This window comes from Gossypium hirsutum, chromosome D09, assembly GCF_007990345.1.
Source record: "Gossypium hirsutum isolate 1008001.06 chromosome D09, Gossypium_hirsutum_v2.1, whole genome shotgun sequence".
NCBI lineage: Eukaryota > Viridiplantae > Streptophyta > Magnoliopsida > Malvales > Malvaceae > Gossypium > Gossypium hirsutum.
Genome location: NC_053445.1, coordinates 27,871,677 through 27,895,450, shown reverse-complemented (window position 1 = coordinate 27,895,450; position 23,774 = coordinate 27,871,677). Strand labels below are relative to the sequence as shown.

Sequence of the window (23,774 nt, the reverse complement as noted above, 5' to 3'; positions counted from 1 at the left end):
TCAAGTAACTCGAATATGTGTTTTATAAGTTATTTGACATCTATAATGCTTGATTGTATTTGTAATTGAAAATGTTTTGAATTATACCATTGCTATATGTTTAATTATTTTGTTATTTGATGAGATAGTTTGAGTTGCTTTGGCAACATAATGTGATATCACACATTCGAATCTGACGATATAGTCAAGTGCGGGGTGTCATAGATTTAGTTGACCATTTTGTGTGTTAGGAACTTCTAGAAGAGTTGTTCTGTAGTGATGTCCAAAATTAATAGGAAGAGTTCAAACAATAACCTTATGAATGTTGTGGAAAGAAATCAAGCATTGAAGTTTTGAGAGGTGGCATGAAATTCATTTCTGGTTGGTACACACTTATGGTATACTCTTATATTTTTTTGTTCATTTTTGTGGCTGATTAATAGACTCGAGCCAATGTTGGTATAGAATAGGATCACATGTATTGACAAGGGAAACAAAAAGATTAAAGATCGAACCGTTTTATGTTTATTAATTACATTTTCAGTTTTATTAGTTTAGATTAATTTTTTTGCAAAATAAGCGTTTATATCCAATTTTTAGTGTGTTGGTGACTCGTAAGGTCAATTCAGGCCTCAGGAATAACTAATAGGCTATTTGAGTGTGTATGGTGGCATTTCATGCCAAAGAACACAAAGGACGACGCTAGTGTCGCGACTTTAAACATCAAAGCATCCAGGGTTGAAATAGGGTCGACGTCGCGATGTGGGAACCCTTGATGTCATGATGACATGACCAAAACTTGGATATGCAAAGCTACGTTTTGGAAGTCGTCGAGCGTGTATTTGTCTATTTAAAAACCTAATTAGTTCAAGGACATTTTAAGCACTTAAAACCCTTAATTGTAGCCTATATAAACTTGGTTATAACCTCATTAAAGAGGAGTCGACCTAGTGATTCCCCCTAGGGAGCTGTCAAATAATATTTTCATACTTTTTAATTTTCAATTCTCTTTAGTTTTAGTTTAGTTTTTCTTATGTTCTCTTAGTTTGAGTCTTTCTATTTCAATGTGAAGACGATTGCGAGCGGAATTTGTTCCAGAACTGTACTTCCATGCTTCCATTATATATTTATGAGCATTCTCTTTTCTTTTATTATTTTATTCTATTATTTATATTTCATTAACTTGATCAACTAACGTTTGTATGAATATTGGGATAAATTCTCGTGCTTATTTTATATCTTGCATGATTCGATTATGGAACTAACTAATTGATTAAATTACTATTTCTCCAAAATTGAGTGTTTATTAAAGAGTACTTAGTATATTAAGGAGTGACACTCCTAGTAGAATGTCTAGACATGTGAGATTGAGAGGGTATTCTGTTGAGAATAACTTGTGCCAAGCAGTGAGACTGAAAGGGTATCTGTATTCTTAGGAAGAGACTGAAATGGTGACTTAGGTGGTAATCCTTAGTTAAGATGAGACTGAAAGGGTATTCATAGCTAAGGTTGGTAAATAACTCAGTTGAGGGTAATTAGCAATTGAATTGATAATTCAGGACTTAATCGATCATAGGCCAAAAACTCGCATCATCAACACTAGGAATAGGAGAAGTCGATAGTTTAACTTAGGTAGTTTTAGTTAATTAATTTTCTTATTTTAGTTTAATTTAATTAGTTAATTATTATTGTTTTGGAATTACACTACTAATTCATAACTCGACTAGATTACTACTTATTTTCTGTAATTAATTTAATAATAAATTTCTTCATTCTACAATCCCTTGGGTACAATCTTCAGAATATTTTTCAAGTGTTTCGTTGTAAACAAACTATATTACAATTTGATCTGTATACTTGTGGACACTATTGTTTTATTATTTATCTTTTTGCTATAATATTTCCAGTCTAGACGTTCGCACATCTGGCGGTGGTCAATTATAAGTTAAAATATATTTTGAAATTGAATTTTTATGGTTTGAAATATATGGACATGTTTATGCATGATTTTAAGTGTTTTTGGACTAAATTTCAACTTTAAGGCCCAAGGTTCAGTACCCCTATCAAGGTTATTACACCCAACTTAGTAGAATGCCGAAATAAATAGTATAGGAATCTAGATACTGATACCTAGCCCTAGGTACCAATACATAAGCCCTGGATATGGCCACTATACTGTTTTGGCCGTTTTGAGCCATCTAAGGCTTGTACTTGACCCCGAACACTTTTGATGACCCAATAACTGTTTTAAAATGGTTTTAAGTTTATTTTAAAGCTTTCAAAATATTTTTATATTATATTTATAATTTTATTTAAATTTTTTGACAATTTAAATTTCGATAAAACTCCTATTTCCTTCAATTTGAATAACTTCGTTTTAAGCCGATAGGCTTTGAACAATTGTTTTATGATTAAGATGTGCCTATATTAGTGATCAATAAACATAATTGGTTTGTAATCAAATTAAATCTTTCTAAACTTTGCTAATTTGTTTTAATGTGCATTAATACAATACGAGATGATTATTTTTATAAAAAGAAATTTTTTTGTTAAGATTGATAAGTATTTCAGTAGCTCCTATTCGTATTGTACATTTGGATGGATGTGGGATGTTACACAATTCAACTCCCCCATTATAAATGTTTTTTATTACTTTAATCATATTTTATAATTACATTAAATTAAAAGAAAGTAATGGAGATAATTTTTTGGATGAAAATAGCGGCAAAATAAACACCAACCTATTTCATATAAATTAAATTAAAATAAAACTTTAAAATCTTAATTGAAGAATTTTATTGAAATTGTGTTACATATTGTGCTTTCTTTTAACGTTTTAAGAAAAATCTATTCTTAGATTAGATTTTCTTTTTCATAGAAAAGTTCATCATTCTTGAAATCAACATTTATTTTTAGTATTATTTATAATTCAAAACATTTATTCTAGGAATTTATTGTGCTTACATAAATAAAAAAAGTTGTACTTTCTCCATTTCTCCATTTTAGTTTATGGTTAAAATATGTGTTTGTCCATGCTGGTTTGCTTTATATTTTTATAAGCTTTGAGATTTTAGTGTGTATAAAAGGTCCATAGTTACAATGCTTTGTTGTTTATTGTTTTACCCTTTTTTTGTTGATAGATTTATTTTGATATTATCATCGTAGTTAGATGTATTTTTTCAATTATGGTTTAGTGTAGGTTTCATCTTTTTGTTTTGTGTGTTGTCTTTATTTGTTTTCTGTTGTTGAAAATTGATTTTTTTTGTGGTGAGGGTTTTTGTGTAAGTCTACTATTTAGAATGTTTAGGTTTAGGATATTAACCTGACGTGATTTTTAATATATGTATGGGATATTGTTGACCTAGGGTAAGCCTATGGCGAATATGGAACTACTCTTTTTGAATGGGTGAAAGGAATAGTAGGCCATGGTGGTGACTAAAGCTATTTGTTGTATTGATTATAATTATTTTTGAGTTTTTGGTGGTCTTATTTCTATTCAATTTCAATCGTTTTTAGTATTTGATTATTTGATTTCATATTCAATCTCAATTGTTAGATCAAGAGTCGTGACATTTAATTTTATTTATTATTTTATTTCATTTTATGGCTGGTGGTAATGTTAATTATCTATTTATATCGATGTATATTTAATAGACCATATTGTTTGCTTATTAGTGCCATTTTATTTTGTAGGTACAAAATTGTCATTATTTTGAGACATAAACCTTTGCTAATTCTATTACTCAAAAAAATGTTGACATGATGGAAATGAGACTCAACGTACCCTCGATAACTCAAGTAATAGTAGTTTAGAAATGCCAATTATTGCATCCACAGGTTATATGATTTCAAAAAATATATACCAATCTTTTATTTTTGTTCGATTAGTATATATAATTATTGTAACAACCTATACCCGACCCAATCGCTGCATTTGAGCCATAATGTGTCACATTCATTTTCGGGGAAACTACCAATAAATCACAATCCAATTCACGACTTTAAGCACTAAACTATAAGTAAAATTGGTATATAAAATGATAAATATTCATTTTTGGGTCTTATACAAGCTTACAAAAGCTCTAACGCCAACCAAAGGTCATATTAGGACTAAACTGTAATGTTTACAAAATTCCAGGTTGACGTCGCGACGTAGGTGGTTCCTCATCGCGATACAACATACTGACTTGGCCTCTTTGCAATGACTCGTGCTCGACGTCGAGTCCTAGCATGGTGGCTTGATCTTTTCGCAATGACAATTGCTCGATGACACGATGTGACATACTATTTCTGCATGTTACTAAATAGACATCAACATGCAATAAGAAACCAACCAATTTACAAAATATAACACATTTTTAAGCCAAACTCATATCTCTAATGTGTTCAATTTCAAATCATAGAACCTTTCAAACATATATACATTTCATCACTTTCATCACTTTCATCCAAATACCTAAGCTATTTCACTAAACTAACCATTAAACTACCTTGCATAAAAATACATGCATATATATATACATTACCATTTGCAATAGTAGTCATCTCACATTTTATACCTTAGCCAATATTGTGACAACCTAAATTGTATAAATCAAGCATGTTGTCACTTTCAAAATACCAATTCCAACTCCAAAAGTTCATAAGTATCACACTATGAAAAAAATTGACTCAACTTAGGTACATGCCATACTTAAAACAAAACGGAATTATACAAACTTTGCTGAGTCGGGGATCACCTCCTGGATGTTGGATCTATAGTTCACACTAATAGGAACCTACTATAACTATGCATGGAGAAAACAAATTGTACGCTAAGCGAAAATGCTTAGTGTTAATTCCAAGACTTAAGATAAAATAACATATGCAATAGTAATTTGTCACAAGATATATGATATCAATGATTATTCAAATATGTTCTATGATGTCAAATAATTCTATTAACATCTTCATATTGGAGCATGCCACAAAAATAGTAAAATCAATTCAAGTCACTTAAAAAATACCTATCTAAAAACCATTCCTAGTTTCACTAAATTCAAGTCCATTTTCCTTTAACATCAATATATCATTTATCCTACCATTCAATCACTTTCTAGAGTCAATAGACTCATTCATATTCACTTGGCCCCCAAGGCTCGTTTTCAATTGATTCATACAGTAGTTTATACACCTTATCTGTCTTAACACACATATAAGTACAATATATTAATTCATCAACATTCTATAACTTCTTATACTACTTTTGTCATCCCAGGTTGGCCAGCAACGATGACTTTTGCCATCAAAACTCATTATACCATCTCGGGTGGCTTAATAATGATGGTTCGTTCTATTAAATAAATTATCATCCTAGATGGCCTTAAAACAATGTGTTACTCTAATTCAATATTCTACCATCCCGAATGGCCCAACAATGTTGACTTTCACTATGCTAACATTTTACCATCTTGGATGGCCCGAAAATGATGGTTCTCAAAATTTACATATCCTATTATCCTAGATGTCCTGACAATAATGACATTCAATATCTAAACATTCTACCATTCCAAATAGCTCCACAATAATGGTTCTCACTATATACACATTCTACCTTCCCGGATGGCTCAACAATTATGATTTTCTACCTAGGGTATGCCAACTAATTTGACGATACTCGAGTTCTTAATAAGGTATCATTGAATCAGTAAACGTCATAACCACATATCGTAGTTTAATCTCATCACCAATTCATCATTTTATCACATCATATAGTATATTTCAACACAAATTCATACCAAATAACACATATCAATTTAATCATACTATTTTCCATTCTATTCAATTTAGTCCCTATCTCGAAAATTCTATTTCAACAAAAAAAATTCAGTTCAAATAACCTTTGGTAACTCACTTCAATGTTATATCATGCAAAACATCATAAATATGCAACAATTACATTGATCTTGAATAATAGAAATACAACTAGGGTCCTTTGTCACTGAACAGTTAATTCGAGTCAATCTTGCACTTAAAGAGAAAGTTTTCTAGGAATTTTAAGATTTTATATTATGCTTTCAGAATTTAGGTCATACGATTAGAAGTTAATAAAAATAAGTGTTTTTATACATTTTCTGCTATTTCAATGACTCGTAAAGCTAATTTGGGCCTTGTGAGTGACTAATGAGCTAATTAAGTGTGCAAGATACCAATTCGGGTCCAAGAATATAATGAGGATCGAGTCGTGAGACAAGGAGCCAATAAGCCAATGAAGCAACCAAAGGCTTGGAACACAGTCGACGTCATGACAAGGAGCTACCTCTCATAATGACAACGCGGTGAAGCATGAAAAGAAATACACGAGGGTGATGTTGGGATGAGAAGCATTCCTATGTCCCAACGATGCAATGATGGCAACTAAGATATTTCTGATTCTCCTCATAACACTTTTGGGGATATTTCAATATTTAGACCCTAACTTTTAGCAGAATATTTTATTCATTGGTATCTAAGTGTATCTCAGGATGCTTGGTCACCAAGTATGCCACTATATGGCAACCTTAGGATCACTAGGATTGTAAGTAGTTTTAGGCCTAGACAGTTTTCTATTCAGTTTAGTTTTCTTTTCTTTTTTATGTTTGTGTAATTAGAGCTTTTCTATTCTTATGTGAAAACACTCGCGAGAGAATATTGCTCTAGATCCACGCCTTAATATAATATTCATGAGCATTCTCCTATCTTTTTTTTTCTATTTTGTTATTTATATTTCGTTATTTCAACCGATTAATCGTAGTGTAAATATTAGAATAGATTATTGTGTTTATTTCATATCTCGCATGATTCGATTATTAAACTAATTTATTTGTTAAGTAATTATTTATCTGAAATTATTTATTTATTCAAAGGTACTTAGTATATTAGGGAGTGATGCCCCTAATAGAATATCGAGACAGGTGAGACTGGAATAATTATTTATCTGAAATTATTTATTTATTCAAAGGTACTTAGTATATTAGGGAGTGATGCCCCTAATAGAATATCGAGACAGGTGAGACTGGAAGGGTGACTTAGGTTGTAATCCTTAGTGAAGATGAATCGAGAGGGTAGTCATAGTTAAGGGTGATAAATAACTCAATCTAGCGTAATTAATTATCTAATTAAATAATTAGGGAGTTAATCAATCATAGGCCAGAGGCTCGCATTGTCGACCCTAGGAATAGGAAAGTCTATTAGGTTAATTTAGGTTAGTTAATTTAATTAGTTTAATTAAAATATTAATTTGGATTTGCACTAATAATTCGTGACTCGATTAGATTAGTAATTATTTTCTATAATTGAGTTAATATTAATTTCTCCAATCTACAACCCCTTGGGTACGATCCTCGAGATACTTACCGATATTCTATTGTAACACAATACTATATTACAATTTGACCCGTATGCTTGTGGATACCGCTGATTTAATTTCTTATATTTTTGGTGTGATATTTATACTATAAACAATAACACATTTAGAGGCGGTCAATTACGTGTCGATAACTCTCACTTTTGCTCTCCCTCTCGATGACTTAGCATCAATGTTAGCTATGAAAAATTATAAAACATATATCAATATAAATTTCCAACTAATTTACAACCAATTTTTAATTCATGCATATTTTGTAATTTATTCAATTTAGTCCATAAAATTCGGACAAACATACTTTCGATTCCTAGTTTCGGATTAAAATTTGATTTCACATATATTTGTTAGGGACCCTCTACTTTCTATTCCTACCAAAATTTCATAATAGTTTTGTAAAATTAGTTTGGTCCCTAATGTACGAAACTAACAGTTAAGCTAAATTAACTTTACAATATAGTCCTTTTCAAAATCTAAGCTTAAAATCTATCAAATTTAAGCCTAATTATTCAAGAAATCAACAATATCAACTTTCTAAAACTTTAATAGTTTTACAAATTGGTACATGGGCTAGCTAAATCAAGCTCCCATGATCTCAAATGTATAAAATTACAAGAAAAGGACTTGAAATTACCTACTAATCAACGGTCGAATGTTTCAACATTTTCCTTGGTTTTCTTCTTCAAGTTATGACAATGAAGAATGGTGAAAGATGAAGATGACATCTTTCCACTAATTTAACATAATTATAATTAGATAAAACCTAATTAATTTAAATTAATTCATTTTAACATAGTTTAATTAACTTAATACAACATTAATCAATCTTACTAGAATCCCCCATCATTATCCACTATCGTATAATTAAAATGGTTTAATTACCATTCTTGACTTTTGGTTAATTATTATTTAAGTCCTCAAGTCTTTGATGAATTAAAAACCTATAGTGATTGGACTTTATTATTTAGTCCCTAGGCCATAATTAACTATTAATTCAACAAAATAAGTAGACCAATCTTTAATATATTTTTATGTAAGCTCTGTAAATATTCATATTTACTATTTACAGACTCGATTTACGAAAATAAGGTTTCGAAATCACAATTTTTGGTACCATTGAAAATCGAGTCGTTACAATTATAATTGATATTATATTTCTTTAATTAGAGATTTTTTTATATATCAAATGGATTTTCTAGGACGGGGACTGATTAGAAATGTGAAGCACACTAAAAAGAAGGCCAAATGTAGAGAACTCAATATTCAGCTCCCTGCTTCGTATAATAAGGTATGTGGTAAGCATGGAAACCTTTTCAAAGCAGAAGTAACAAATTGCGTTCAACAAATTACATCACTGCAAGTCAATAGATGGAAAGAAATTTCTGAAGATGACATTAAGACAATGTGGATCTTCTTAAAGGTATGATTCCATGTATATTAGTTTGTCATCATTTAACTGAATCTATTGTCTATTATATGATAGGTTCTCAAAAATGACTTAGTTATTCGTCACATATATGATAAGTTTTGAATGATTCCATGTATATTTTTAAGGTAGAGAACACGATATATTAATTTAATTTTGTAAAATTTTTGAAATTTTAGTCAAATAATAACAACAATTCTTTAAGCTTATTGTAATTGCACTTAGATTGCAAAGTTATGTGGCTTAAGTTGGTGTCTTTATTTTTGATAAGGTTTTAGCTTTGTTTTTCTCTTATTACAAAATGTTTCTTGTAATTTTGGTTCTATGTTCAAATGTTTTTTTTATATTAATTTTACCACATGCTTTTGATTATTTGTAGCATTTTATGATTAATGTTCAATTAATAATTTTGTTGATTGAGAAAAAAGATACTACTAAATGATATTTTTCTATAATAAAATTATATAAGAAATATATATAGTTTAAGTTTTGTGTATATTCTCGAATGATGTAGGTTTTAAATATTTTAAATTTATTTAAGCTACATAAATAAGTTATGTCTGAATTTTTTTCTCCAAATTTTAGGACAAGTTTGATTTTTCGAATACGTTTATTCTTTTATGATGAAACAAGTGCAAGTTCAATATAAGAATAGTCATTACCATTTATACCAAAGCTATCTCAAAAGCAATGATCGTCCAAAATATTTGGATCCAAATGATTGGCAATGGTTGATTTCCAATAAATGGAATACAAATAAATTTAAGATAATTTACTTATTTAATAAATTTGAAATTTTTAGCTAACTGCTTGGGGGAAAGGCTTTCTAGTGGCATTTGTAACACCCCTTGCTTGACTCGATCACGGGTTCGAGCTACAGAATGCCACATCCGTTGTTGGAGAAACTACCATAAAATATATAGTAAATATATTATTCAAACATACATTCATGTCTTAAAAACATTCAAAATATGATACACAATCTTTTTCGAATCTCAATCGAGCTTACAAAAGCTCTTTTGTTGACCTGGGCATGAAATATGACCAAATTTTAAATTTTTAAAATTTCAAGGTCGACATCATGATGTCAGTTCTTCCATGTCGTGATGCCGCTAAACAGTTTATCACGTGATGTCACATACTGTCGACCGATGTTGCGACGAGAAAAATTGCTTGTTGAGATGTGGACTTTGTTTTTGGTAAAAATTAGGTCATTTGGTACATATTTCATGCCACCCTTTCAAGTTCCAATTTTGGTGCATAATTGCACAATCTTACTTACATAAAATCATCCTAAACACATACCAAAATATTGTATTTAACCATTTCAAATCAACCAATCCAATATACCTCAATTTGGCATCATAACAAATCAAATCAACTTATTCAAACTCAACCTATTCGATCATGACTTTAGCCATTCAATGCCATCATCTTTACTATAGTATTTCATACTCAAACATACCATTTTAATGTCATTCATAGTGTCTCAGCATGCTACCAAAACATACATATACATATGAGTATTAACCTTCTCAAACTAAAACATCATATAAGATTCAACTGTGCTAACATTCCAAGATAACATATATAAACACCTATGTTCATGCCACATAACCAAACTTTTAAACATTTGAAAGACTATCAAATCAATAATGGGATAGTGTGAGCTTCTAGTCGATCCACTAGACACGTTCCGCAAGTCAATAATCTACAAGGAAAAATGGAGGCAATAGAGTAAGCATATTGAATGCTTAGTAAGTCCATAGGTATTTAAACAAAAAATTACCTTAATTTACAACTAAATATAACAACTAATTAGCTTGACAAAGTTTGTCTAACATAACAAATCACAACAACAAGGTGAGCTTATCACATAATCAACCATAATATCATATAATCATGTACCAATTCAATCCATTTCAACATCAATATCATGTTCTTATTCAATTCTACATTTATCATTCAAACATCAAATTCATATTATACATAGGTATCTTGATACCCCTAGTTGCTTGATTGAACTTGATATATATAAACACGTCAGGTTACCCGTCCGGCTAAACCTTTAAAATGACACCAGGTTATTCGTCTGAGCTAAACTTGTGTCACATGTATCTTCAAGTCCATAAAAAATGTTGGATCTCAGTAATCAATCCGTATCAATGTGCACAAGACCTTTACAAAGTTCATCCAAGCATGTTCAATATATACATATACATTTCTTTACAATATAATACAAATCTCACCTTTTGTACCAAATTGCAAACAATCCAACTTTCATCCAAATGTACACATATTCACAATTCAAATATGTAACAATTTAAATACAATTATACCATATGAACTTACCTAAAGAAACAACAAGCAATAGTATCTTTAAGGACTAATCATAAATTTTTCTTTTCCCTAATTATCCTCAGATTGGTTTAATTTCTGATTTATACAATAATTCGGTTCAATTTATCAATACCAGCCATTTTATATTAGTCTATTATATGCATATACCAGTTCAATTTCATTTTTCAAATGCCCCTTCACTTTTGCATTTTATTCAATTTAGTCCCTAAAATCAAAATTGCAATATCTTTCAAATTTGATCTTCGATTTTGAAATCAATCTCAATTAAATATTTTTAAGACCCTTTATTATATATAATTACAAAAATTTCACCTCAAATATTCCATTTTTACATTTTAGTCCTTTTGACAAAAACTAGCAATTAAACTTTACAAACGAGTCTTTTTTCACTTCTAAGCTTAAAATCTAACAATTTAGTACCAATTTCTTCAAGCATTCATCAATAGAAACTTATAAAAACTTTAACAGTTTTGCAAATTGGCACATGGGCTAGCTAAATCAAGCTCCCACCACCTCTAACACATAAAAATTACAAGAAAATGACTAAATTGAACTTACCAAATTGAAGCCGACAACTTGAAAGCTTCAAAATCCTTTTTATTTTCTTTTTCTTCGTGGAGAAGATGAATAGGAAATGTATATTTTATTTTCATTTTATTTTATCTTTTATACTTAAGTTAATAATGAATTAATCTAGATTAACTTAATTAATTATAATTATGTGACCTTAAGCATGCTTAACTCAAAGTTGGTGGATTACAATTCACACCCACCACTGATTGTCAAATTAAAAAAAGGTCAATTTGCTCAATTGGTTCTTTGAATATTTAAAAATCCAGCTTCGTACAAATTTTCACCTTTGAATTGCTTGAAATTCGCAATGTCACATCAGAATTGAATAGATATACTTCTCAATTTGTGTAGAAAATTTCCTACTAAATCGTCCCACGTGGTTATGGAACCTGGTTCTAATGAGTCCAACCAATTAGCAGCATTGTCACATAAGGAAAAAGGGAATAACTGAAGACAAACAACATCACTGGTTACCTCGTTATATTTAAAAGTGTTCACAATTGGAGGAATCGTTTTAGGTGTTGGTTTGGATCCTCTTTCATATTCCCTCAAAACTCCAAAGTATTTTAGATAATTTGAATTGTATCCATCTTAATCTCAAAATTATTGGCATTGGTTGTCGGTCGTTCAATGTTGCCTCGCACGACATCTAGTGTTGGTAATGCATACTCGCACTAAATCCTTTGAGCCATTAGTAGCTCTCTACGAATTTATACTTGTGGTTCAGGTGGATTTTCAAATAGTGGATTTTCCCGAGGTAAGTCAGCTACCATGGGTGGATCGTTTTGCATTAACTAATGGTTGCGTCTTAAAAATCACCCCGGATCAAAATGTGGCTCGATTGGAGTGCTTCCGCTTCGAGCCATAAACTGACATTAGAGATAAAGAATAAAAATTAGAAAATCAAATTAAAAATAGCAAAAATAAAATAAAGCAAAGAAATCGTATCTATAATTTTCAATTTTCCTATTTATCCTACTAATTGCAGAAAATAAATTTAAATTGAATGCTGAAACCTCCCTGACATGACACCAACAACTTGACTACCTCCAAACATGTGAACATTTAGAATAAAAATCGTGCAAATAAAGTATCCAATGAAATGCAGTATCTGCAAGTGAACATGTCAAATTGTAATATAGTTTTGTGTTACAATAGAACACCGATAAGCATTCTAAGGATCGTACCCAAGAGAGGTTGAATTAAATCAAAAAATGTCTTCTACAGTAGCAGGTCTAAATCGTAGTCACTAAAAAATATATTACAATAATTAAAACTAAAGATTAAAGTCATAGAAGAAAAACGAAACTACTAAAATGAAGTTGACAAATGAAAAACTATCGAATAACATGCAGAAGATTAACTCACTTTAGTGGTTGCAATTAACTTCAAAAATCGAGTTTTATTAGTGAATTAGTTATTAACTAACCAATATTACCTCTCGACCTCTACTAATTAATTAATCAACTAATACTCACTTATCTCTCGACCCGACTTTCTTGACCGGGATAAATCACGATTTACTCGGCAAACTTATCTCTCGACCTCGTTTAACCTAGATTACTTCCTAAGGTCGTCAATCCTAGGGTTTAAGCACACATAAATTTTTACCAACTAATTTGTATGGGAAACCCTCATTCTTCCATTAATCACTCCCACATCCGTTTGTTAATCTCCCTAAAGGACTTAACCACTCATCGATTCAATAGCCATCTTTCTTAAAATAAAAATAATCATGCAAGAACAAAATTTAAATTAAAAGAGAGAAAGATAGAAATTGGTTCGTTTGATAAACTGGATGTGCTCAGATCTGTGAAATCCTTTAACAATGATTGAGATCATATCATCCTTTGCAAGAGAAACATAATGAAAATTATGAAAATACTAAATAACGAAGACTTGGACTCAAATCAAATCCAAAGCGAAGAACAAGAAATAAAATTTTCTTTAAAATAAAACAAAACAAAATTAAAATCCTAAACTACTAAACTAAAACCCTAAAGGACTTGGCAAAAGCTCTCTAAGCTTGACCTATGCTTAACTATTTATAGGAAAAGTAAGCAGCCCAATTTATGTCAAATACAAGCTTCAATCAAATTAAATATAGATTGTGTGGACAGAAACACCCTTAATTAATTGTTGTTCTCTGCTAGACCTGTGTCGTGACACACACTAGGCTATGTCGCAACACACAACTTCGAATGTAAAATCTTGATTTGGCTTGGTTGTGTTGCGATTGATTTCGAACAATTCAGTGACTGAATTGGAAAAATTAAAAGTTCAGTGACCAAAATAGAATGTAGGAAATAATTTAGTGACTATTTCTGTACTTTACACTAAAACCCCTTAATTTTACTATTTTTTTAAAATTCTTATAAGTTAAGTATTTGTTTTTTTTTTTATGAATAAAGAAGGATATCAAAAAAGTATAGATAACAAGATCTCAAAACACCTTGACAAAGCAAATTCCAAGCACCAGCAGGAGGGAAAACAAAAATTTGCAATTCGAAACCCATGTTAAACCCCAGTTTTGCAATAAATCAGCCACTTGATTCGCACTCCGTGAGAGATGGACAATGCAAATATCCCAACCACGTCCGCACTGTTTCAGTATATTTCTAACCAATGCAAGTTATCAGAAGCAGCCTGGCCATCCTTCAACAGCTGGACAGCTTGAGAACTGTCACATTCCATCACTACCTTCTTGAATCCCTTCTCCCAAGCAATGGAGAGACCATGAACTAGCATTAACTCTCCCTCTATCGCAGGGAGATTTTAAGTTATTTATTTAGTAGTAAAAATTAATTTCAATTAAAAATTTATTTAATAATTAAAAATTAAATTTATTATAAATATTTAAAACAAAATATTAATATTAAATTGATTCACGAATTAATGTGTTGATTAATTTCTTCAAATAACACCATTTAAAAATAAAAAATATATTATTTTTAGTCAAATGTGGGTTACACAATCAACTCGCGGATGCATGTATGGATCATCACTTTTAAATACATTTAAAATAAATAGAAAGGTTTTATAAGTGGATTTGATATGGATACTCAATCGTTTTGTTCAAAAGAGCATTGAAGCTTATTCTCCTTCCCAGAAGTTTGATGATTACCATTTGTCACATACTCTCCTCATCACATTTAGAACACCAAATTGTAGACATCCCATTTTTCATGATCTTCTCAACATCACCCTCTTGTAATTCGATATCATCATTTCCCATGAGTTCCATCACATTGGTAGCGTTTTTCATGAGTTTAGTAGTTTTTCAAAAACATCTCCTTCACCATATAGCAATATCTGAATCATCCGAGGGATCTCTTCTTGTAATTCTGTGATTGATTTTGCGTTTCAACATTAATTCTTTCTAATTTTATATTTGATATTCTAATATTTTACTAGAGTGCAATTCATCTTTTTAATTTCAAGTTTAAGTTTATATTAATTATTCTTTAACTGCAAGATAAATAATTGAAAGAAATTATTTAGGGTAACCTACAATAACAGTCACTCAACTATGAATTTTTTTCCTTTCTAGTCACCCTACTATTAGTAAAATTTTTTTAATCATCCAATTATGAAAAGTTACAAAATGATCTCCTAATTATTCAATTTTGTCTTTTTTGTTTTTATCATCAGCTGAGTAACGTAAAAATGGAAACACCCAAAAATTTCAAGATAGTTGGGTAACCAAAAAAGACATAATGGAATAGTTGAGTGGCCATTTTGTTACTTTTCATAGTAAGGTGACAAAAAAGAAAAAAAAGTCCATAATTGGATGACTACTAATGTAGTTTATCCAATTATATATTTCAATAATTTCATAATAATTGTTGTTTTTATTCAATTTTTTTTCTTTTTTTTTTGGTAATGTTGTATTAATGCACCACAATAGAGATATATCCATGCCACACACGCACACATTATGTTCAAAGGGAGTTGCTCAAATTAAATCTTATCACTTTTTCTCCGAAAGTTCAAACAGTTAATTCAAGGATCAAATCAACTTTTCAAAAATCAGACAAAGTATCATGATTTACTTAAAAAAACAAAAAAAGAGGAAGCATTGCTGTAATGGAGTAAAGGTCCGTAAAACTCTCTCTCCATATCATGGAAAAAGTGGATAAGTTGTTAGATTTCATTATTTAGAAGTAATTATGTTTTAACCTTAAAAGAGAAATGAAATTATATATGTTTCACTTCTTGTATGCAGCGATATAACAATAAACCATGTAAACACGAAAATCTGAAAGCTATCAAAATCTATATTTCGTTTAGAAAAACAGGCTCCGAGAAGAAGCTTTGCTGAACTTCAACAGCAAGTTCCTCCAAGCTCAGCTGACATTCTAGACCAATCTGTCTCAAAAAAAAAAAAATAGCATTATGAAATAAGATAAGCCTTCTTCATATCTAGTTATATACATATATGAAGATTAATAGACCACTTATCAACTTCAACCTATATTACTCCAACTTAAGAAAAAGTCTTAGGAGTATGTATCCAACATGTGTATATATATACTCAATATCTTTAAGTTCTTTAAATATTTGGAAGATTATATCCGTATATCCATGTTTGAATATACATTGAACACAAACAGCGGGCATAATAAAGAGTCCATTTATAAAACAGGCTTTCTATTGTGAAAATAAAGTAAATCTCTGAAAAATTCATGTTATATCATATTGTTCAGTATAAGAAGCTAAATAGTTACTATTTTCAGTGTTTTAGTTGGGTGCCCTATTTCTGATGTTTTCTCATGCTTTACATCTTGATGTATGAAATTCAATCTCAAGCCAATTTTGTTTATATATTTAATTTACCCTACTTGACAATGCTTTCCATGAGGAATTTGGGATGAGATCTGCTTCAAATGAACTTATATATGATTAGAAGCACATAATAAATGCATATTGGAATGTAAAGTCTCTTTCTATCAAAATAATAATAACATCTCTCATCTTCTACACATATATTTAACATTGTGTTATATATATATATATTATAAAGCATTTGTTAGTGGCCGGAGAACATTAGTTATTTTTTATTAATCTAATATCCCATTGATAATTAGTTAGAGTTGAAACCATAGTTCATGAATATAATGGAAAATAACAAATTTTCATTGATTATTTCTTGATACAAAGCACACGTGATATTTATTATCAAATTAATTCTTTGATACATTGACAAATTTATGACAAAAAGAGTATAACCCCTAAACCCTAAATTACCAGTAATATATTAATCAAATTAGTACTGAAATATTATCAAATTCGTGTTCCATGTCCCGTATTACTTAATATAATGGACATACCTTTATGACAAAAGGGGTATAAACCTAAACCCCACGACGCCAACAATAGTATCAAATTAATTCCTAGCAAATTCAAGTCCATTAAAACTCTGACGCATTATTTAATGCCGGCAATAACAACTGTGATTGAAACAAATAGATAATGATCATACCTTGATGATAAAGGAGTATAAAACAGTGTCTTCCATGCTGCTGATGTTGACGTGAAGAACCTCGAATGAAAATTTCTCAAGCACAGCTGTTATCTTCAGAATTTGACCGGGTATTCGTCCGCACACGATCTTCAGGACGACGTTGGATCCGGCGATCCTTGCTTCGACATCCGCAAGCGATGAGTTGCAACAAGCACCGACATCTCCCACCGTTTCGAATCCAATGGGAGAATGGTTAGGTTTTGCGGGCAAAGGTAGTGGCCTTGGGTTACTTGGACTAGGGTTAGGGCTTAAGCTCTTCCTTTGTTTCTTCGATTCCAAAGCTTGTAAAACTTGTTGCAACTCCTTGATGAACTCTATCACACCGCCTATGACCGATGCTTGGTCACCCTATAAAAACAAAAAAAAATGAAACCCTAAAAATTAAGAAATTAAGAAAGAGAAAGACAATTAGGGTTCAATCTCACAATCTTGATATCGATCGAAAATAGAAGGAAAAAAACAAGAAGAGTTAAGTTACCCTCTTAATATAGAAACGAGGGGTTAAGGAACGCAAAACTTTGAGATGCTCATTCATTTGCCTTCTCCTATTTCTCTCCACAGCAATATGAGACATGTTCACAAAGAGTTCAATACTCAACTAGGGTTTTTATCTTTTATATATGTATGTGATGGATCTTTCAGCTGTAATGTTTTGACATGAAGTTGTGTTTTTGTTTGGTGGGGTTTATATATATAAGAATATTAAAATATAGTTGGGAAAGTGGTGGCTGATGACTTAGTTGGGAAATAAATGCTGTGGGATGCAGTCTCGTGAGGGTTGCTTTGGTTTACTCTTTAGAAATAAGTGTTATTACGTAGAGCTCACGTTTATTATCTTGGAACAATTACAGGCCTTTCCTCATGTAATTTTGCTCATCTTTTAACTGCCTTTACCTATTTTTCATGCATTTTCCCCTCTTCTTACTACTCTATATATGTCTTTCATGCATGCACTGTCTTTATAGTGAGTAAATAAATTGTCTAATAAAATAAAATAAGCCATGAATGTAATTTATATTACTTGTTTTGTCCACGTGTTGTTTTATGATGACATGTTTTGATTAAAGGGTCAGGAGTTATTCCCTTCATTCTAAATTCTAATAAACTTATCACGCTTTTGACTTTTGGCGATTAAATTCTTTTAAGTACTTATCATTAATAATTTTTTAAAATATTACTTAATACTTTAAATGTAGTAATTTTTAGACTTAAATCGTAAAATGATATCTACATTATATATATTTTTAAGTTGGTATCTAAATTTTTTTATCGCAAATGGTGTCTAAAGTACTATACTCCATTACCTAAAGTTATACCTAAACTATACTATTTTTTTTCTTACAAGAGATGCCTAAACTAGACTTTGTTGCCCACAGTGATACCTAAACTATAGTATATTGTCCAAATTATCCCGACTATTAAAAAATCTTTTTAAGCAATATTTTATAATAATAAAAATAAAATAAATTAAAAATTTTCAAAAAGTTTTTACACTTCCTCCTCCCGAATCATTCTTTCTTCTCTTTTAATGAAATTTCTTTTAAGCTACAAACATATTTATTGAAACGGTCATTGTAAATGCGGTGGTACAATATTCCAGATTACAAAACCAAGGGAAAAAGATCTGCACCTATAAGAGACACCGATCATCCAATAACACCAGGCTTGCACCTATAGAAGGTCATACAAGCTTATCAGATTTGACTTGCAGACCACCCCACAGAAAGCCTTGATTAATCGCCAACAATTTAATAGAACAGACAATTCAACACAGCTACGAATCATTTCGCCTCTCTACGATCTAACAAGTCCCAACCAACGCAATCATAAGTATAATCCCCCTTCATTCTCCTTGGATTTAGTCATTCAGTGCAAGATTTCCTTAGCCAACAAGATTCCATAAAAAAATTGTCTACCTTCCACCAAGGCACATTGTGTTTCGCTGATAATCTTTGGTATAACCCTTTCTTTTGCAATTTCCTCAATCTAGCCACCTCTTTCTTTGGACGAGTAGCTTTATATTCACTGTCAATATCATCAAGAGTACTAACTCCTTGTTAGTATATTAAATTAGTATATTGCTAATTTAATTAGTCGAAATAGTCAAAGTTTGTTAGAATTAACAAACTATAGTTTAGTTTGTTAATAGTCAGTTTAGTCAGTTTTCTTCTCTTGTAATTTGTATAAATACATTCATTGAACGAATGAAAATACAAGTAAAAATTTTACCAAATACACAATTTCCACATGGTATCAGACGTTTAAAGATTCTTCCGCATTTTCTCTGCTTTTCTGCATTTTCTTGGCATTTTCCTGGATTCTTTTTCCATTATGCCTGTTAATTCATCAACGATTGAGCTTTCTGATCCTACAATTCCTATTTCCAGTCCTTATTATTTGCATCCAAATGAAAATCCTTCGCTTATACTTGTTTCACCAGCTCTCAATAGTTCCAACTATCATTCTTGGTCTCGTGCAATGCGTCTTGCACTTCTCTCGAAGAACAAGCTTCAGTTTGTTGATGGAAGCATTACAGTACCATCTGACACTGATTCTCTTTATCCTGCTTAGGAACGATATAACACCATGGTAATTTCTTGGCTTAATCACTCTATCAGTTCCTTCATCTTTAGCAGTGTTCTTTGGGTTAATACTGCATTTGATATCTGGAATGATCTTCGAGAACGATTTTCTCAAGGTGATGTTTATCGAATCTCTGATTTGCAAGATGAGATTTCATCTTTTAAACAAGATGATCGGTCAGTTACAGACTATTTTACTGAACTCAAGATTTTCTGGGATGAGTTGTTACATTTTAGGCCTCTTCCTCGCTGTTCTTGCAATACACCTTGTTCTTGTGGTGTTTTGACTACTATCAAGCGTTATCATGATGATGACTATGTGATTCGCTTTCTTAAAGGTCTTAATGATAAATTTACTGGTGCGCGATCTCAGATTATGCTTTTAGATCCTTTTCCATCCATTAATAAGGCTTTTTCTATGGTGATTCAACAAGAAAGACAGTTCAATACTGGAAGTTCAAAGGTGTCTGTTAATAATCTGTCTTCCTCTGATAATACCTCTAGTGTGAATGCTGTTACTAAGCGATTTGATGCTTCTTCTTCAACTGTTGACAAAAGATGGTGTATTTTCTGTCAAAGGCCTCGTCATACAATTGAAACATGTTTTCGCAAGAATGGTTATAATAATGGATACAGGGCAAAGGGTTAGGCTCGTGTCAACAATGTTTATTCTGATGATGTTGCTGAGCCTCCACCTACTTCAACACTAAGTGATTCCTCATCTAATAATTCTGGTTTTACTTTGACTCAAGAGCAATATTCTCAGCTTCTTGCTTTACTCAAACCATCACCCTCTCCATCCATTCCCTCTTCTACCTCTTTAACCAACAATGTTATCCGTGACTCTCACTTTACTCTTGCTACCACTGAAGGTATATCTTTAACTCCTTTTTGGATCATTGATACTGGTGCTACTGATCATATTACCTATTCTTTATCATCTTTTGCCTCATATAAACATATTAAACCCATCCTTGTTACTTTACCTAATGGTACCAAACTTGAAGCATGTATATCTGGTACTGTTATTTTTCATGAACATTTATGTTTACATGATGTTCTTTATATTCCAGCTTTTACCTTCCATTTGCTTTCTGTAACCAAACTTACTACTACTTTGCCATGTTGTTTTGCCTTTCATTCTAATGTTTGCAAGATACAGGCTCTCCCATCCTGGAAGATGATTGGTACAGCTAGAGCATATCGAGGTCTTTATCTACTTGACTATCCATCTCAAACTTTTACCCTTTCTACTACAACCTTTACTGCTACTCCTACTACAGATGTATGGCATTCTCGTCTTGGTCATCTTTCAGACTCGAGAATAAAACTCCTTTTACCATAAATACCTACTTTACAACTTTTTGATAATTCAGCTTGTAAAACGTGTCACTTGGCAAGGCACAAAAAGCTTTCTTTTCCTGTAAGCAATTCTGTTTCAATAAAGAGATTTGATCTTATACATGATGATATTTGGGGCCCTAATCCTCTTGTTTCTATTAATGGCCATAAATATTTCTTGACAATTGTTGATGATTACAGCCGTTATACCTGGCTTATTCTTTTAAAAACAAAGTCTGAAGTTCGAGAACATATTCAAAATTTTTTCCAAATGGTTGAGACCCAATTTTCAGCCAAAATTAAAGTGATTCGATCTGATAATGGTTCTGAATTTGCTATGCCTTCTTTTTATGCTTCTAAAGGAACCATACATCAAACATCTTGTGTGGAAACACCACAACAAAATGGCTTGGTGGAATGAAAACATCAACATATTTTAAATGTTGCTCGAGCCCTCTTGTTTCATTCTCATACACCTCAATATTTCTGGGGATCTTGTTTCATTCTCATACACCTCAATAGTTCTGGGGATATTCAGTCTTACATGCTGTCTATCTCATAAATAGAACACCTACACCTCTCCTTTCCAACTTTACACCTTATGAAAAGTTTCACCAAACCAAACCAGATTACTCTATTCTAAAAGTTTTTGGTTGTTTGACTTATGCATCTACTTTAAAAGCTCATAGGCATAAATTTGATTCTCGTTCTCGAACATGTATTTTTCTTAGCCTTTCACCTACAGTTAAAGGTTATGTACTTTTTGACTTAGATACCAAAATCATTTTCATCTCTCGAAATGTAACCTTTCATGAACATCATTTTCCATTTCTTCACAGTTCCTTGTCTCCTTCATCACCTTCATTACCAGTTTTAGCTTCCTCTCCTACCTATAATGAACCTATATCAGATTCATCTTCTTCTATTGAAACACCATCACCACCCACAAATACTGAACCACATATTGAACCACCACCCATAAATACTGAACCACATAATAAACCACATATTGAACCAACAACTCCAAATGTAACCCGTCCTACAAGAAACAGACAACCACCTCGTTATTTGAATGATTATCAATGCTCTTCTCTGCAGGCTGGTACCAATCTTCTCCCAGGTAATAATTACTCTCTTACTCAAACTTTTTCCTATTCAAACCTTCCAGCTACACATTTACACTATACTTTAGCCATTACTGCCACTACTGAACCAAAAAAATACACACAAGCCGTAAAACATTTACATTGGCGAGAGGCAATGCAAGCTGAGATTACTGCTCTTGAACAAACTAAGACCTGGATTATTACTGAGTTACCACCTGGTAAGCAAGCAATTGGTTGCAAATGGGTTTTTCGAGTCAAACATAAGGCTGATGGTTCAATTGAGCGATACAAAGCTCGCCTGGTTGCTAAGGGATACACACAACGAGAAGGTGTTGATTATTTTGACACTTTCTCTCCGGTTGCAAAGATTACTACTGTGCGACTTCTTCTTGCTTTAACTGTATCTCAGAATTGGTTTCTCCAGCAGTTAGATGTTAATAATGCGTTCTTACATGGTGAATTGAATGAGGAAGTTTACATGAAGTTGCCCCCTGGATTTGAAGGATCAGACAAGAGCAAAGTCTGCAAATTACAAAAATCTCTATATGGCTTAAAACAAGCTAGCAGACAATGGTTCTCCAAACTTACAGCTTCTCTTTTATCCCTTGGCTACAAACAATCCTCCTCTGATCATTCTCTCTTTGTCAAAAAGGAAAATGATTCTTTTACAGCCTTGCTTGTTTATGTTGATGATATGATATTGGCTGGTAATAATCAACATGAAATTTCTAGAGTTAAGAGTTTTCTAGATCAGGCATTTAAAATCAAAGATCTTGGTGAACTGAAGTATTTTCTTGGTCTCGAGATTGCAAGGTCAACTGCAGGAATTCATTTATTTCAAAGGAAGTATTGTCTTGAGATATTGACTGATAGTGGCTTCATGGAATGTAAACCAGCAAAAACTCCAATGGCAACCAAATCAAGCTCAAAATTGCGAAGTGATGACAGTGAATTACTTGCTGATAATACACTCTATAGACAGCTGGTTGGTCGACTCATTTATCTTACATCAACACGACCAGACATTTCATTTGCAGTTCAGCAGCTAAGTCAATTCTTAGATAAACCAACTATGTTGCATCTTCAGGCAGCTCATCATGTATTGCGCTACTTAAAGAACTCTCCTAGTTCTGGAATATTTTTCTCAGCAACTTCTTCTTTGCTACTTTGAGGCTTTAGTGATTCTGATTGGGCTGGTTGTCCAGAAACCAGACGATCTATAAGTGGTTTTTGTATTTTTCTTGGTGACTCCCTTATTAGTTGGAAAGAAAAGAAGCAAACCACAGTGTCTCGCTCATCCTCTGAAGCTGAGTATCGAGCATTAGCAGCAGCAGCTTGTGAAATTCAATGGTTGCACTATCTACTTGATGATCTTCATCAACCAGTTTCTTCATCAACAAGATTGTATTGTGATAATAATTCTACTTTACAGATAGCTGCTAATCCAACATTCCATGAAAGAACAAAACACATCGAGATTGATTGTCATATTGTAAGGGAG

At 31.6% G+C, this 23,774-nt stretch overlaps 1 protein-coding gene across 1 annotated transcript; it reads right to left on the bottom strand.

Moving 5' to 3' along the window:
• Window positions 1-15,843: 15,843 nt before the first annotated feature.
• On the bottom strand, window positions 15,844-17,909 carry LOC107892806 (transcription factor MUTE). The gene is made up of 3 exons (XM_016817855.2): window positions 17,723-17,909; window positions 17,203-17,592; window positions 15,844-16,088 (listed from the first exon to the last, which is right to left on the bottom strand). The coding sequence occupies exons 1-3, from the start codon at window positions 17,816-17,818 to the stop codon at window positions 15,996-15,998; spliced, it is 579 nt and encodes a 192-aa protein (XP_016673344.1). The 5' UTR covers window positions 17,819-17,909; the 3' UTR covers window positions 15,844-15,995.
• Window positions 17,910-23,774: the final 5,865 nt, after the last annotated feature.

Bases quoted from the DNA above. Each gene is read 5' to 3' on its own strand.
- LOC107892806 (XM_016817855.2), bottom strand. From the start codon at position 17,818: ATGTCTCATATTGCTGTGGAGAGAAATAGGAGAAGGCAAATGAATGAG. The intron at 17,593-17,722 runs GTAACTTAACTC...TTGTTTTTATAG, and splicing joins CTCGTTTCTATATTAAGAGG to GGTGACCAAGCATCGGTCAT. The intron at 16,089-17,202 runs GTATGATCATTA...TTTTTGAGACAG, and splicing joins TATACTCCTTTATCATCAAG to ATTGGTCTAGAATGTCAGCT.